The sequence below is a fragment of the Nerophis ophidion genome, linkage group LG05 (genome assembly GCF_033978795.1).
Source record: "Nerophis ophidion isolate RoL-2023_Sa linkage group LG05, RoL_Noph_v1.0, whole genome shotgun sequence".
In the NCBI taxonomy this organism is placed as follows: Eukaryota; Metazoa; Chordata; class Actinopteri; order Syngnathiformes; family Syngnathidae; genus Nerophis; species Nerophis ophidion.
The window spans coordinates 45,147,523-45,164,757 of record NC_084615.1 but is presented as its reverse complement, the minus strand read 5'-3'; the positions used below and the strand labels follow the sequence as shown (position 1 = coordinate 45,164,757).

At 42.0% G+C, this 17,235-nt stretch overlaps 1 protein-coding gene across 6 annotated transcripts in view; it reads right to left on the bottom strand.

The window, feature by feature from the left end:
• LOC133553172 (ectonucleoside triphosphate diphosphohydrolase 5-like) overlaps positions 1–6,467 on the bottom strand; it is a 32,229-nt gene extending 25,762 nt beyond the window's left edge. For all 6 annotated transcript variants that reach the window (XR_009806867.1, XM_061901085.1, XM_061901083.1 and 3 more), the window contains exons 1-2: positions 6,406–6,467; positions 1,437–1,660 (exon numbers count right to left, since the gene is read on the bottom strand). Coding sequence is in view for 5 of the 6 variants with exons in the window: in XM_061901085.1 (XP_061757069.1) it covers positions 1,437–1,653 (217 nt within the window). In the remaining variant the exon portion in view is untranslated. The remainder of the gene's footprint in view (positions 1–1,436; positions 1,661–6,405) is intronic.
• Between the last annotated feature and the right edge of the window lie 10,768 nt (positions 6,468–17,235).

Genomic DNA, 17,235 nt, shown 5'->3' with positions numbered 1-17,235 from the left:
CAATGTTGGTCATTATGGTGGTACTTGGAGGGCCACATTTTTTCTGAGGTGGTACTTTGTGAAAAAAGTTTGAGAACCACCGCAACATTGGACACAATCTTAGAGGCAGTTTGTTGTGATTTTCAATTTCCATGAAAAATACAAGTAATACGTTATAGTGGCCTAACGTTCACCAGTATACCTCAACCTGTGTCGTAAAGCTTAAAAATGTGGCGTTCAACCATAACCTTTCTGGGGAAAAAAGGCCAAACTGTACCCAATGTTTCCTACACATTAATTTAATTAATCATTGCACCTAGGGATGTTACTATATAAAAATTGAATATCACGGTTATCATTATTACCACGGTATTGTAGAATGTGCTCAAAAAGCCTTTAAACACACACTGAAATCTATTGACAAAGTATTTTTTTAAATTATCAAAACAAATACAATGTTTTTATCTGTTTTAATAGTTGCATGTTTATTGCTCTAAATAATAGTTTGTACTGTAGCACTTAAAATATTTTTTGACATGAAAAGTGCATAGAAAATCAAATCCTTTATTATCATATCGCATTTCTGGTGGGCGTTCTGTTGTCTTACTCTGTTCAGTGATCCTTGAAGGGTAAAAACACATTCTCTTTTCCTCTGAATATAGAACAATCACTATGAGTGACACAAAGAGTGCAGAGCTTGTAGGTTCCATGTACACTATTGAATACCTTAGTTGCTTAGACAGAAATATGTACAGGTTTAGATTGCGGTATGTTGTTTAACAGGGAAAGACATTAATGTCTCTTGTTTTCATGCTATCATTTAGGCTAGTGAAGTAGCGTCAGTAAGGCCGTCAGTTTATCAAAGTAAAGTTATCAATTTCAGTTTGTGATCCTTTTAATGTAAAGCGGTAATACTAGCCGTTGGAGTTTCTCTGCGGTTATCATTATTACCGTTTACTGTTGCATTACTAGTTGTGGCCCACCAGAGATAGGTTTGTCGCTACCTGTTCACTCTACATAGTTCATGAACACATCACTGTGTTGTTTGTGATTGTTGCTTGTTACTCCCGACAGCACATGGCATTGTAACTGTGCTTCCTAACACCCACTTGGTCTGCCATAGAATAAGAAGATGTAACAGAAGGGATCAAAGTTTCAAACTTTGTTGCTATATTTTGTCTAGAGTTTTTCTCATATTTTATAGGACATTTTTGGAGACAAACATCTAAGAAAGTAGTAGAAACTACAAAATAATTTATATTTCTAAACATATTTGTTTAGTTTCTCATGTTTTGTGCTAACTTTTGTCCCCAACTGTTTCCATAAAAATTACATGCACATTATGTAAATCGGACAATGACACAACTCCCTGCCACGATAGGATGCAGTCATTGTAATTGATATGGAATATCGCTGACTTAACGCTTTAAACCTCAAGTTAGGTGCTTCTAGATCACCTGACTCCGCAAAGATGAATGTGTAGACATGGATTCTGGTCCCTGTACTCCCTGCATCAAACATCACGGCGTAGAAGAGGCGGCTGTGGTTGGTTGACCGGTGGAAGCTGGGAAGGACGCTCGACCGCTCCCAGAAGGAGGTGGCGAGCTGAGCACTGACAGTCGTTGCGACAGCGAGCAATAGCACCAGGAGCTGCAGAAGCACGGAGAACTTCATCTTCACTCTGAAGGATGATGAAGACAACTTGTAAGAAGATACTGAAAGTAGGCTCGACCAAAGCTCAGCGGCTTGTGCTGGGGTATGTTAATGTGACATGTGACAGGGGAATGACAGTATTATTTAGCAAGCAAAGGGTCAATTTTAGAGGTTCTGAGCAACAGAAACATGAATCCCCTAATCATCCACTTTGAACACTGCAATTTATGCTGGAACATCCCCAACAAAATACTGACTTCTTTAATCACTTGTTCAACAGTTAAGAGTGTACATTTGGGAAATATTTAATTTTTTAGCTCACATTCTGGCGTTTGCACCAGATACTGTGACCATAATTCCATGTGGACTTTGGAAGGTAAGTACTCTTTTTCTGACTCGCTATCCCACTTCTGAAACCAACATATTTTTTGCATGTTCTCACTTGCAGTCTGGTACTTTGGTACAGACCGGAAAACTAAAAAAGATACTTGATTGTACTATAGTGTGGTTTGAATCAAAGGAAAACTGCACTTTTTTTTATATCTTGTCCATTATTAAAATTCAGTGTAACCTTGATTTACAAACATATTTGGTTTACGAACAGGGTTTGTAAATCAAATAGTTCATATAGTGAAGCAAATGTCTCTGAGAAACAATGTGAATATGAATAACAGGTTTCAGCCTCGACAAAAGTCCATATTTTAGTTAAGATTTATACATTTTGAAAGTAACAAAGTGTTATACAGTACTGTACATCAAAAATATCAAGGGGTGATTGAATTAACTATTACTAACCTAAAATAATGACAAGCTTAACTGTGTTGTATGCTCTGCCAACACGCGCAGACACACAGAAGCCCCCTTGATCCCATCACAAACGATCAGAAATTAAAAAAAATCTTTAACTTTAACAACCACATCACTACAATAATAAACATTTAAAAGTGTAAAATATGCTGTAAAATAAGTCCGTTCTCATTATAAAAACTTCCCCTGGCACAAAGCCGGCTTCCTCAATCTCTTCAATGTGAGCAACCACAAAATGACTGCCAGCGGTATACAAAATTAATTAAGCGTTTGTACACAGAGACATGGTTCGCATACACAGGCATAATTTGTGCAATCTAAAAGTTTGTAAACTGAACAGTTCGCAAAAAATAGGGGTTTGTAAATCTAAGTTCCACTGTACTTCAAGACAAGAACACTGGTCTTTCCCTTTTCTGTGCGTTCTAAATAGTGAAAAATTGCTAGTACAAAACAGCTAACAATGAAGTTAATTGGGATGAATCTATTTCGCCTATAAAGTGCTTTAAAAGATCATCCAAAAACCGTCAACAAAGCTTGATTTACATGCTGTGATCTGCATGTTCACCAAGCTACAGTGACATTGTTATTGTAAGAATTAACACAGAGGAACTACTTTCCTGCCGTCCTGAGCTGCTTTTCCTTTTGGAGAAGATTGTTTTTACCCAGTTAAACACTTTTTTAGAGGACTGTGGTAATTTGGAAGTCTTTCAGTCTGGGTTTAGACCCCCCCCATAGTACAGAGTCTGCATCATAAAGGGTTTTTAATGACATCTTTCGAGCAACAGATTTAGGGGGGTTCGCGGTGGCAGTGATGACCAAGAAGAATGCGGAGTTGGAATATAATTACATATTTATATACATATTTATATAATATTTACATATTTATATAATATGTAACTACAAGCTCCATTCACAGACAGAGTCCCATTGCTTTTATGAGCGGTCGAGCGAGTCAAAAGCCGAAAAAAATAAATAAATAAATAAATTCTTTCTTCTTTTTTTTTTGTGGCGGCCGTAATTCTTTCGTGGCGGGCCGCCACAAATAAATGAACGTGTGGGAAACCCTGCACCTACTTTGCGAAATGAGCTATAGTGATGCATGCTTAGTTATGGTTTGAATTCATATCCAACCATTGCCAAAACATTTTTTTACTGTCTGCTGAGTTTAATTGTTTTATGTTTTCTGTTGGTGGTGTGCCTCCGCATTTTTTCAATGAAAAAAATATGCCTTGGCTTTAAAAAGGTTGAAAAACACTGCAAATCAGTGATCGCCGTTCCATTTGAAAATATTTGTTGATCTCACACACGCATTCTGAGAGTTGATCACTATGACACAATTAATCAGAATAATAGGAAAAACATTTTTTCCTTGAATTGTAACAACAAGCTACACTAACTCTCCTCATACAGTTCCAAAGTGAATTAAGTGTAGTGATTTAGATATTGAATCTATTTAAATGGTCCTATTCATGGTGGTCCAGTTTGAGAACCACTGCTCTAGTCCATTTTAACTGGACCAAAAAGAACTAGCATCTTTGACTGTAACATTTCACGTAGGGCTGGACAATATATCGATATATTCGACATATCGCGGGTTTGTCTCTGTGCGATATAAAAAATGACTATATTGTTATATTCGAGAATACGTTCTCACGCAGTTGCTTTTAGCTGCGGGCATTACACTACAGGCTTTTCCCACACTTTCTACTCTCTCCTTGTCACAGACAGCAACCGCACCTTCTTACATAAGTATCCGCTCTCGCGGAGCAGAGAGGTAGCACGTAACAGCACGTAGCAGTATGGGTAACGTAAGCTGTGATGCTAACGGAGCCGTGCAAGTGGCAATACGAGAGAAAGAAGGTGCGAATCTAGTAACAAATGAAAGGAGAATTAGAAAAACAGCAGGGGGTCCATTGTCTGGCAGTGGTTTGGCTTCAAGTGGGAATATGTCGAACAGACAACCGTAAATTGTCAAGTGTCAAAGTAGCATTACTGCTAATATGTAGCATCATTTGAAAAGTCACCTGCTAGAGAGCGAAGAGTGCTTACTATACATGTCAACATCTCCATTCGGTGCCACACGCCCAAACCATCAAGATGCCGAGGCAAAAATTTCCAGATCAACACCGTATGAAAAAAATAGTCAACAACAAAAGGAGATAATGTCCTCACTAACCTACCACATAGCGAAAGACGAACAGTATTTGATTTCCTATTATGCAGCTCATTTTTATTTGACAGTTATTGAAATATCTTGTGTGACATCATGCACAAAAGTACACTTTATTTGTTTTAAACTATTGTAGTGGTGTTCTGTACAAAAAGTGCACTTTAATTTAGTGTTTTGATATGTCATCTTAGAGACATCATAAACAAAAGTGCACTAATAGCTTGTTTTAAAATGTCTCTGACAATCTTGCACTTTCTGTTTTGGAAATGACATGAATGTTTGTGCCACTGCTTAAGAACTGTTTAATAAATACAGTTTTGGTCAATTGACTTACTGTATTTCCTTGAATTGCCGCAGGGCATATAGTATGTGCCTGCTTTGAATTACTGCCGGGTCAAACTCGCTTCGCGAAATAATTAGCGCATGCTTAGCATTACCGCCTGGTCAAACTCGTGACGTCACGAGTGACACTTCCCCTGTCATCATTTTCAAAATGGAGGAGGCTGATTTTAATACCGGTAATTTGAAATCGCATAAAGGGAAGAAGATTAGGAGCTATTCAGTAGGATTTAAGGTCCAAGCTTACATCACACTCAATTTTTTACTGCATGCCTTTGGTAAGTTCCGGAGTGAGAAGAGGTTTTAAAATAATCAGCGCATGCTTACTTTTACCGCATGGGGCGCAGGAGTGAGAAGAGGTTTTAAATTAATTAGCGGCCCGGCGGCAATTCAAGGAAATTCGGTAGTTGTGATTTCCTTCTCTGGATATAAGTTTAAAATGGGCATATATTAATGTAGTATGAACAAGAATGTTTTGATGTAGACACATAGAATCATCATACTGCTGTGATTATATGTATCAAGTGTTAATTCAAGGCTAAGGCAAAATCTAGAGATATATATTGTGTATCGCGATATGGCCTAAAAATATCCAGATGTTAAAAAAAGGCTATATCGCCCAGCCCTAATACCACGTCCCAAGAACTAGCTTATGTAGTCGAGGATCGGACCGCCAAGTGCACTGCCTTCAGCTGCCACCCAGCTCACGAGGCACCCAACCTCTATGGCTAAAGTGCCCCGAATGCCTCCCAAGGGAGGCGTTTAGGGCACGTGAGACTGGTAGGAGGACACGGGGGAAGACCCAGGACACGTTGGGAATGACTATGTCTCCCGGCTGGCCAGGGAACGCCTCGGGATCCCCCGGGAAGAGCTGGACAAAGTGGCTGGGCAGTCTGGGCTTCCCTACTTAGGCTGCTGCCCCCGCAACCCAACCTCGGATAAGCGGAAGAAAATGGATGGATGGATGAATGGATGGATCTTTGACTGCAAAAAGATGACGAAATTCTATTGCCGTGTCTTGCCATAGGATAATATGTTATAAAATACAGTATAGATAACTATATGAAAAGAGACATTAGAAAATCTTACTATGGCATTATCCAAGCTATTAACAACAGGTAGGACAACACAAACAAAAAGTAGGTTGTGTTTATAGCTCAACACACAAATTCTTTACCGTGTTTTCCTCACGGAAAGAAAAAGCGTGGCTCATTATTCGCAACTTAGCAAAGTTCGTTCGCTCATGTTTACAACTTTAGCTAGCTAGCTAGCAGGCTAACTTAGCAAAAGTGGACATGCTAGCGAGCGTGGCGAGCTCGCACAAACAGGTTTAATCTAATATTTGAAACCAAATAAACAACTACCATTAATAAAAACTCCACCAATCAAAAATGTAAATGGCACAGTAAGAAAGAGACTTAAATGTAGCAAGAATAAGAAACACCGGGCATGCTTACCATGATGTTGACGCTGTCAACTCTACGGCTTACGTTACTGACGTTTGTGACGTCACTACCGCGCAACTCGTCTCCTGCGGGTAAAACCAAAATTAATTTAAACACAACTAAACTTAATAAATAATCACTTTTTAAAATCCCTAATAATTATTATTTTTTAACAAAACGACTATCCTTGATTAAGTTAACAAAAATCTTCTTTTCTAATTAATCCCCGCCAAGGGCTGACCCAGACTATTTTGAGGTAGGGGTCACCTAAAATAAAGTCCATCCATCCATCCATCTTCTTCCGCTTATCCGAGGTCGGGTCGCGGGAGCAGCAGCCTAAGCAGGGAAGCTGGGCTTCCCTCTCCCCAGCCACTTCGTCTAGCTCTTCCCGGGGGACCCCGAGGCGTTCCCAGGCCAGCCGGGAGACATAGTCTTCCCAACGTGTCCTGGGTCTTCCCGTTGGCCTCCTACCGGTTGGACGTGCCCTAAACACCTCCCTAGGGAGGCGTTCGGGTGGAATCTTGACCAGATTGCCGGAACCACCTCATCTCTCCCGTCCAAAGGCAAAACCCAGTAACTCAATTTTGGTCAAAACTGAGCTGATAATAATTTTGGAGTTCCTGGGTGATATGCTTTACATTAGTGTATGCGATATCGTAATTTGTTCCGTAAGTAAGCCGTTACGCGCATGGCATGACCTAACAGCTACCACATAACCGCGTAGATACAACAGAAAAACCTAGTATCTCTAGGGACCAATCGGAGCTTCTTTGTCAGTCGCCTTATGTCTTTAATGAGACATTTGCACGAATGGGGGTCGACGGTCAACCTGATTATGTGATATTATGGGACGAGGGGATATTTGGAAGATTGGCCCAGGACGTTGCAAGCACCTTCATTAAATGTATTGTTATTGATTCTTCCCCTTGCATACTCTTTTGGGCAGATAACTGCGGAGGTCAAAATAAAAACTGGACGCTGTACACGGCTCTTGTCCAATGTGCAAACGCAGAATGGGGCCCACCCGAGATTGTGATAAAATATCTGGAGAAAGGGCACACGTTCATGAGAGCAGATTCAATCCATGGCTCAATCGGCAAGAAAAGGAAAGCTCAAGAAAACATCTATACGTTTGATGACTTTGTAAATCTTTGTAAGACAGCATCAAGATAGATTGGTTTTCCTTTGTTTTCTCAAAATCAGCTAGAAGTGAGTTACTAGGTTTTGCCTTTGGACAGGAGATCTGGCTCCTCTCGATGTGGAGGAGCAGCAGCTTTACATTGAGTTCCTCCCGGATGGCAGAGCTTCTCACCCTATCTCTAAGGGAGAGCCCCGTCACACGGCGGAGGAAACTCATTCCGGCCGCTTGTACCCGTGATCTTATCCTTTCGGTCATGACCCAAAGCTCATGACCATAGATAAAGATGGGAACATAGATCGACCGGTAAATTGAGAGCTTTGCCTTCCGGCTCAGCTCCTTCTTCACCACAACGGATCGGTACAACGTCCGCATTACTGAAGACGCCGCACCGATCCGCCTGTCGATCTCACGATCCACTCTTCCCTCACTTGTGAACAAGACTCCTAGGTACTTGAACTCCTCCACTTGAGGCAGAGTCTCCTCCCCAACCCGGAGATGGCACTCCACCCTTTTCCGGGCGAGAACCATGGACTCGGACTTGGAGGTGCTGATTCTCATTCCAGTCGCTTCACACTCGGCTGCGAACCGATCCAGTGAGAGCTGAAGATCCCGGCCAGATGAACACATCGGGACCACATCATCTGCAAAAATAAAGTCCATTCTATTCTATTTTAAAAGACGACAAAAACGGAAGCAAGCGCCTTCTGTAGACCCATAGATGCTAATAAGCATTGCTCATGAAAACAATGGCATCCATATAACGTAAATAAAATGCCAAATTAGTTTTTATAGCCAACAGCTGTTGATGTGAAAAAGTAAAAAATTAAATAAAAAGCATGCAACGCTCATGTGCAGTTTCATTATAACTAATTAATGAAACGACATCTCCTGTAAAATAATAAAAGTCTGCCTACAATGGAGCCAATTGAAGGTCCTCTATTCCACCTCAAAAGCCCTCTAAATACCCAACAATGCTGCATTCACATTTCATGATCTGAATATTAACCAAATATTAGTGATATTTTGGTATAACAAGTGCTAACACAGACAAACTATTTATAGCGGCCAAGAAAGACGCTAAATATGTCAACGTCCTATCAGTTGGCATCTTAAAACATCACTTACTGGGCAATGTCAGCTGTAATTATTATGTTTGTTGGCTCTCATGAAGTCTGTATTCAGTGTTGTCAAGGAAAAAGCGAACGTTGCGATGCGTTTTAGAAATGAAAGCCGAATGCTTGAAAGGAGCAATATTTAGGATTAAATGTTATTATGAATGTGCCTGTTACTACATTGCATAAATACTTACAGCATATATATAAAACCTTGATGGAGGTGTTTGGATGTTTTTAAGCACTTTATAGGAAGAATAAAAAGATTCCCATTGGCTGCATTATACACAGACTTTTGATCACATTTATTTACTAGTTAAATGCATTAAAAAAAAAGAAAAAACATATGCGAGCCTGTCTTACATAAGGATTGTCAAAGATAGGAAAAATTAATTACAATTGTACTGATGATCGAAAACAGCAGGTCAAATTCCAAACATCACAATTAAGTGTTTGTTCTATTAGAACAATATACTGAAGCACATACTCAGGTAGTTTCACTGGATTAAGCTACATGTACTGTAGCAGGATATATAGGCTGATTATTTGAACAAAACAAAACATAGTCAGCTCACATAGTTTAACTACATAAAAAATGCATTTGAAAATGATCTGCATCACTGGACAATGCCAAATAAACACACAATTAGTTATAACATTCGGTATTTCATAAAATAATTAATACAACCTCCATCCATCCATCCATCATCTTCCGCTTATCCGAGGTCGGGTCGCGGGGGGCAGCAGCCTAAGCAGGGAAGCCCAGACTTCCCTATCTCCAGCCACTTCGTCTAGCTCTTCCCGGGGGATCCCGAGGCGTTCCCAGGGCAGCCGGGAGACATAGTCTTCCCAACGTGTCCTGGGTCTTCCCCGTGGCCTCCTACCAGCTGGACGTGCCCTAAACACATCCCTAGGGAGGCGTTCGGGTGGCATCCTGACCAGATGCCCGAACCACCTCATCTGGCTCCTCTCGATGTGGAGGAGCAGCGGCTTTACGTTGAGCTCCTCCCGGATGGCAGAGCTTCTCACCCTATCTCTAAGGGAGAGCCCCGCCACCCGGCGGAGGAAACTCATTTCGGCCGCTTGTACCCGTGATCTTATCCTTTCGGTCATGACCCAAAGCTCATGACCATAGGTGAGGATGGGAACGTAGATCGACCGGTAAATTGAGAGCTTTGCCTTCCGGCTCAGCTCCTTCTTCACCACAACGGATCGATACAACGTCCGCATTACTGAAGACGCCGCACCGATCCGCCTGTCGATCTCACGATCCACTCTTCCCCCACTCGTGAACATGACTCCAAGGTACTTGAACTCCTCCACTTGGGGCAGGGTCTCCTCCCCAACCTGGAGATGGCACTCCACCCTTTTCCGGGCGAGAACCATGGACTCAGACTTGGAGGTGCTGATTCTCATTCCGGTCGCTTCACACTCGGCTGCGAACCGATCCAGTGAGAGCTGAAGATCCCGGCCAGATGAAGCCATCAGGACTACATCATCTGCAAAAAGCAGAGACCTAATCCTGCGGTCACCAAACCGGAATCCCTCAACGCCTTGGCTGCGCCTAGAAATTCTGTCCATAAAAGTTATGAACAGAATCGGTGACAAAGGACAGCCTTGGCGGAGTCCAACCCTCACTGGAAATGTGTCCGACTTACTGCCAGCAATGCGGACCAAGCTCTGACACTGATCATACAGGGAGCGGACCGCCACAATAAGACATTCCGATACCCCATACTCTCTGAGCACTCCCCACAGGACTTCCCGAGGGACACGGTCGAATGCCTTCTGGATTGGCAGACCGGGGTGGTGGTCCCTCTCTTTAAGAGCCTTCCCGGTAAGGTTTATTCAGGTGTACTGGAGAGGAGGCTTCGCCGGATAGTCGAACCTCGGATTCAGGAGGAACAGTGTGGTTTTCGTCCTGGTCGTGGAACTGTGGACCAGCTCTAATTAATACAACCTGAAATACAAATCAAAACTGGCCAGAAAAAAAACACATAAACACATGAAATGTTGTTTTTTTTAGTTTTGCCCGTATTACCAAAATGAATGCTGCTTGAGCCCCAAAGAGACCACCTGGCTGTTTTTATTTTTAAGTTTTGACAGGGAGTGTTTCTCAGCGTGGTAGGTCGACGCTAGTTAGTTCAGCTGCATTTACTTTATCTGCGTTTGAATCGTGTTTGTGTTTTAGAAAGATAAACATATGCATTGAACGGGAAGCTTCCTTTTGAGCAACACATTTTTGTGAGCCTCGCAACATCTGTGTTGTTTCACATCATATTCATCTGCGTGTGAAATTGACAAATGATTCAAGCACTGAAGCATGTACATTTCACACAACACGTTACCAGACTCGCTTTGCATTGGTTTCACCCAGAAATAGATGGTTTGCCATTCTTTTTTGTAGCTGCATTTACTTTTCTTTTTATAACTGTGCCTGTCTGGGTCTGTGAGAGTGTCTTACCTGCAGTCATCCCCTGCCAGAGCCAGAGTTTGTAGAACTTCAAGTTTAAACCCACCATTTGTGCCAAGCATCAATCCATCCATCTATTTTCTACCGCTTGTCCCTATCGGGAGCGCGGGGGGTTCTGGAGCCTATGTCAGCTGTATTCGGGCGGAGGGCAGGGTACGCACTGGACAAGTTGCCACCTCATTGCAACACAGATAGCATCATTTAGAAATATCAATCCATGCATCCATTTTCTATCTCTCAAACGACCGTCACACTCTAGGGCCAATTTTGTGTTGCCAATCAACCTATCCCCAGGTGCATGTCTTTGGAGGTGTGAGGAAGCCGGAGTACCCGGAGGTAACCCATGCAGTCACAGAAAGACCCCGACCCCGGGGATCGAAGTCAGGATCTTTCTATTGTGAGGCACATGCACTAACCCCTGTCACACCGTGCTGCCCTGTTTTAAACAGTGTTCATATGAAAAAAACAGACACTGTGTTTTATTTTTTAACCGGGTTGGTGATAGAATAAAGGGTAAAACTGATGGACTGACAGCCAAAGAGCCAAATAAATTTGGGCTCACACACAGAGGAGCTCCCGGTGACCCCACGGTTTCAGGCGATCTCCTCAATGATTGGTCAATAGGCACTGAAGTGACTACAGTGCGCCATAACTACTACCTACTGGGAGATGATCCTATGGTTTGCGGCGCTTCCTTGTCAGTTTTTCAGCGTGTGAAAATGCCCCGTTGTGCAGCATGGTGCTGCTCCACCCGCAAGAATTGTAGAAAGTGTTTAAATCGCTTTCCCTACAACCCAGAAAGAAGAGATGTAAGAGAAGTTAAAGTTTGCCACAACACTGGAGAGCCACTGATTAGATAAACGTTTGCAGACATTCCCTTTGGGGATTAACAAAGTATTTCAGATTTCTGATCTGATTTTATTCAGTAGAGAACACACAGAAGCTAATACAAATAATCAGTGATAGTCAGTAACAAGCTAAATGTACCAAAGCTATGTAGCTCAACTACATTTTCCATAAGCTTGGCGGGTAGCTTTTCCCGGAGTACAAATCCAGGCCCAAAGAAAAAAAAAAAAAAAGAAAATACAATAACCTCGATGAATGAGAACATCCTTACATAGAGAGAAAATCCATGATGAATGGTAGGTGTTCGTATGATGGGTCACAATTGGCTAAAGTTAAGGCGAACCATTACGGACTGGCCAATCAGAGACAAGATAAGGCAGGTCATCGAAACTTGGAAGCAAAATCGCAACAGTCGCGCACTCATGTCACATGATGACGAGGGAGTCAGAGACAGAGGGACGCTTCCAGCTGACTAAAAAAAAACAACACTTGAAAATAGCAGATTCTCCCCTGCAGATTTGATTTTTCCATTAGTGATGAAGATGACGTCCAGGAAAGTCACAATTATGCGTGTCCATGGCCACATTTAGACAAATATATGCGTTTAAGAAAACAATGTCCATAACCTTAGTTTTTAGTTAATTAGTCAGTAAACCAACATTATAACTGCTCTTATTATCTAAGACAGTGGTTCTCAACCTTTTTTCAGTGATGTACCCCCAGTGGACATTTTTTTAATTCAAGTACCCCCTAATCAGAGCAAAGCATTTTTGGTTGAAAAAAAGAGATAAAGAAGTAAAATACAGCACTATGTCATCAGTTTCTGATTTATTCAATTGTATAACAGTGCGAAATATTGCTCATTTGTAGTGGTCTTTCTTGAACTATTTGGAAAAAAATATATAAAAACAACAAAAAATGTGCTGAAAAATAAACAAGTGATTCAATTATAAATAAAGATTTCTACACATAGAAGTAATCATCAACTTTAAGTGCCCTCTTTGGGGATTGTAGTAGAGATCCATCTGGATTCATGAACTTAATTCTAAGCATTTCTTCACAAAAAAGAAATCTTTAACATTAATATTTATGGAACATGGCCACAAAAAATCTGGCTGTCAACACTGAATATTGCATTGTTGCACTTCTTTTCACATTTTATGAACTTACATTCATATTGTTGAAGTATTATTCCGCTGTGAACGGGACTCTCGCTGCTGTGTCTTGGATCCTCTTTGGACGGGACTCTCGCAACTGTGTTGTATCCATTGTGGATTGAACTTTCACAGTATCATGTTAGATCCGCTCGACATCCATTGCTTTCCTCCTCTCTAAGGTTCTCATAGTCATCATTGTCACCGACGTCCCACTGGGTCATTATTGTCACCAATGTCCCACTGGGTGTGAGTTTTCCTACCGAGGATGTCGTGGTGGTTTGTGCAGCCCTTTGAGACACTAGTGATTTAGGGCTATATAAGTAAACATTGATTGATTGATTGAATAAATATATTTATAAAGGGTTTTGGAATTGTTGCAATTTTTAGAATATTTGAAAAAAATCTCACGTACCCCTTGGCATACCTTCACGTACCCCCAGGGGTCCGCGTACCCCCATTTGAGAACCACTGATCTAAGACATCCCAACACAAATTTAGGAACACATATCAAGGTGAGTTGAGTTCATGAAAAGTTTTCAACTGTTCCCACACAACACACAAGTCATTGTTTTTTATTGTAGGAAGGGGTTGAATCACCAAAAATTATTCCCGGGCGCGGCCACCGCTGCTGCTCACTGCTCCCCTCACTTCCCAGGGGGTGATCAGGAGTGATGGGTCAAATGCAGAGAATAATTTCGCCACACCTAGTGTGTGGGTGACAATCATGGGTAATTTAACTTTTAACTTAAGAGAAAATTAATAACATCATAGGGGTGGGCCCAAAAAAAGGCAAACTAAATAAATACATAAGGTGGAGTGGCAAGAAATGTGTCAATAATGAATAGAGCAAAATATGTTCTGGACGAAAAATCACTGTACATTATATCTACTGCTTGTTAGTGTTACCGTATGTGAGTTGTTGTGCATAAAAATAGGGAAATAAGTACAAAAGTAAAATTGTTCACTTGGCATGTTACAAAAACTAAAAATCAGTTAGAATAACACATGAGTGATACATACATCCATTTACTACCGCTTGTCCCTTTCTGGGTCGCGGGGGGTGCTGGAGCCTATCACAGCTGCATTCGGGCGGTAGACAGGGTACACCCTAGACAAATCGCCACCTCATCACAGGGCCAACACAGATAGACAGACAACATTCACAGTGATCAGAAATAAATTGGAGGCAGTCACCACAGTTGGCATACTTTAAAAACGTCATAATTTCTCTGGGATTATTGGTCCAAAGCTAAGGAAGATTTTGCCAAAATGTGGGTAATAAATTATCTTTTAGTTGTCTGTGTTGTACATTTTTATCCTGTGGAACTGGTGACCAGCTCTATAGTGTCGGCAGGGTCCTTGACGGCGCATGGTAGTTTGTCCAAACAGCATACATGTGTTTTGTGGACTTAGAGACGACATTTGACCGTGTCCTTCGAGAAATCCTGTGGGGAGTGCTCAGAGAGTATGGGTTATCGGACCGCCTGACTGTGGTCGTCCGCTCCCTGTATGATCAGTCTCAGAGCTTGGTCCGCATTGTCGGCAGTAAGTCGAACCCATTTCCAGTGAGGGATAGACTCTGCCAGGGCTGCCCTTTGTGACCTATTCTGTTCATAACTTTTATTGACAGTATTTCTAGGGGCATACAAGGCGTTGAGGGTATCTGATTTGGTGGCTGAAGAATGAGGTCTCTGCTTTTTGCAGATGATGTGGTTCTGATGGCTTAATCCAACCAACAGCTTCAGCTCTAACTGGATGGGTTCACAACAGAGTGTGAAGCGACTGGGACGAAAATCAGCACTTCCAACTCTGAGTTCATGGTTCTCGCCCAGAAAAGGGTGGCCTGTCATCTCCGGTTTGCGGAGGAGATTCTGACCCAAGTGGAGGAGTTTAAGTACCTCAGAGTCTTGGTCACAAGTGAGGGAAGAGTGGATCGTCAGATCAACAGGCGGATCAATGTAGTCTCTGCAGTGATGTGGACCCTTATCGGTTCGTTGTGATACAGAAGGAGCTGAGCCGGAAGACAAAGCTCTCAATTTACCGGTCGATCTACATTCCCCTCGTCACCTATGGTAATGAGCTTTGAGTAATGACTGAAAGGACAGGATTACAGGTCTAAGCAGCCAAAATGAGTTTCCCCCGTCAGGTGGCGGCACTCTCCTTTAGAGATAGGGTGAGAAGGTCTGTTATTTGAGAGGAGCTCACTATAAAGCCGCTGCTCCTCCACATCAAGAGTCAGATGAGGTGGTTCCCGAGTGCCACCCTGGGATGTGTTTAAAGCACGTTCGACAGGTAGGAGGCCACGGGGAAGACCCATGACACTTTAGGGAGACTATGTCTCACGGCTGGCCTGGGATTGCTTCGGGATCCCCCGGAGGAGCAGGACGAAATGACTGGAGAGAGGGAAGTCCGGGCTTCTCTGCTTAGGCTGTTCCCCCTAGAACCCGACCTCAGATAAGCAGAAGAAGATGAATGTATATATGGGATGGATGTGTATTCTTTTACGTTTATAGTGCCATCGAGTGCTTTTTAGTCAGCCTGCTGGTCACTAAACACTGCAGGAATGTAGCAGCAAAGTGCGTCAAATACGGCCACAAAAATTCAACTTTTACAAAACAAAAGCATTTTATTTTAACTTTATGAGCTGGAGTATGTTTAGAACTATGTAGAGAGTAGATACATATTTTTGTTTATTTCATCAGAAAAGATAGGGTCAAAACAACAGCAATTGCATGTATCCAGGCACAGCAGCACACATCCTTGTTAGCAGTTTTAGCGCCTGCTTAGTTGACCACACTCTTTTTATAGACTACTCTGCGCAACTGAGCCCTGCCCGTACTTCCAGTCCAGGTGAGATCTATGTGCATTGTGAAAAAGTACTTAAAATGTGGACCGTGTTGCGTTTTTGTGTGAATTTTTACTTAAATACAACACATATACAAATCTTTTAGAATGTTTCTGTAATAATACAATCTACTTCAATAACGGTTCTAAATGTAATAGGAAATGCTTTAGGAGCCTGCTAGTCAGAGTTCAGGATTAGCTGCGCCAATAAAAGGCAGTGTGGTGACGCAACCTCTCTCAAAGTCCCCCACAACATCCTTTACTTTGCTTCAAAGATAGCTGATGCGCGTCAAAGCTCAGAGATTGTTCCACGCGCTGCAGTCAAGCGGTGATTTAAAACGGAAGTTGTGTCATCACACTATGCCTTTTGTCCGCACAGATAACCCTGAAGTCTGACTGTCAGGTTCCTAAATCCCTTCCCTCTTCCATAAACGTATTTAATGGGAAGGATCTAATCAAGGGTCTGCAATCCGGGGCTCTGAAGCCACATGCTGCTCCTCTGCTTCCTTGTTGTGGTTCCATCAGATTTTTTTTAACCCCAGAGTGAGAAAAGTGAGCAATTTTAAAAATAGTTTTATCATTTCCGACTGACTGTGAGGTCGTAAATGCGCACAGGCCTGAGGCGCAAGGAAGGCAAGTATAAGAGACCAGAAGCCTGTGTTCAGTTCAGCTTCTCGAGTGTGAAACTCTTTGGGTAAGCTAACCATGAATAGGCTACTTGCCAAAGAAGAGAAAAGGAAAATAGTTCAATTTCACATAGACAGCTTGCTTTTCCTGTAAAATAAAAAAGATGAAAACTTTTAAAAGTTTATAAGCTGAGTTACGTCTTGCGGTTCTATGATATTTTTCTTTAGTGGAAGAGCCGGCAAAATATATTTTTTGATGGTAAATGTTCCAGAAACCCTGGTCTAACTAAAAGCAAAAGCTACTTGAGTGTTGCCTTCACGGTATCTTTGTATCTGTAAATTATAGCATGTACATTTTCCATTAGGTTGGGCCTGATTAATTTAAATATAACCCAGGTCCCAGAACTCTGGAGGGGGTTAATCCATCGAAAAACGCGAGCATATCCTGATAGGAGCCACCATCTATAGAATTAGTTATGTGAAATCAGAGGTGGAATGGCATGTTTTCGACATTGTAACAAGCAATGAGGCTTTTTTCAGACTTGCCAGTCCGAGGACTAGCACAACAGAATGGAAGTGTCTTCATGTAAAAGGTACTTCAGGAGAAGTTTTCTGGGCAGAAAGCGAGAGTAACATTAGAACT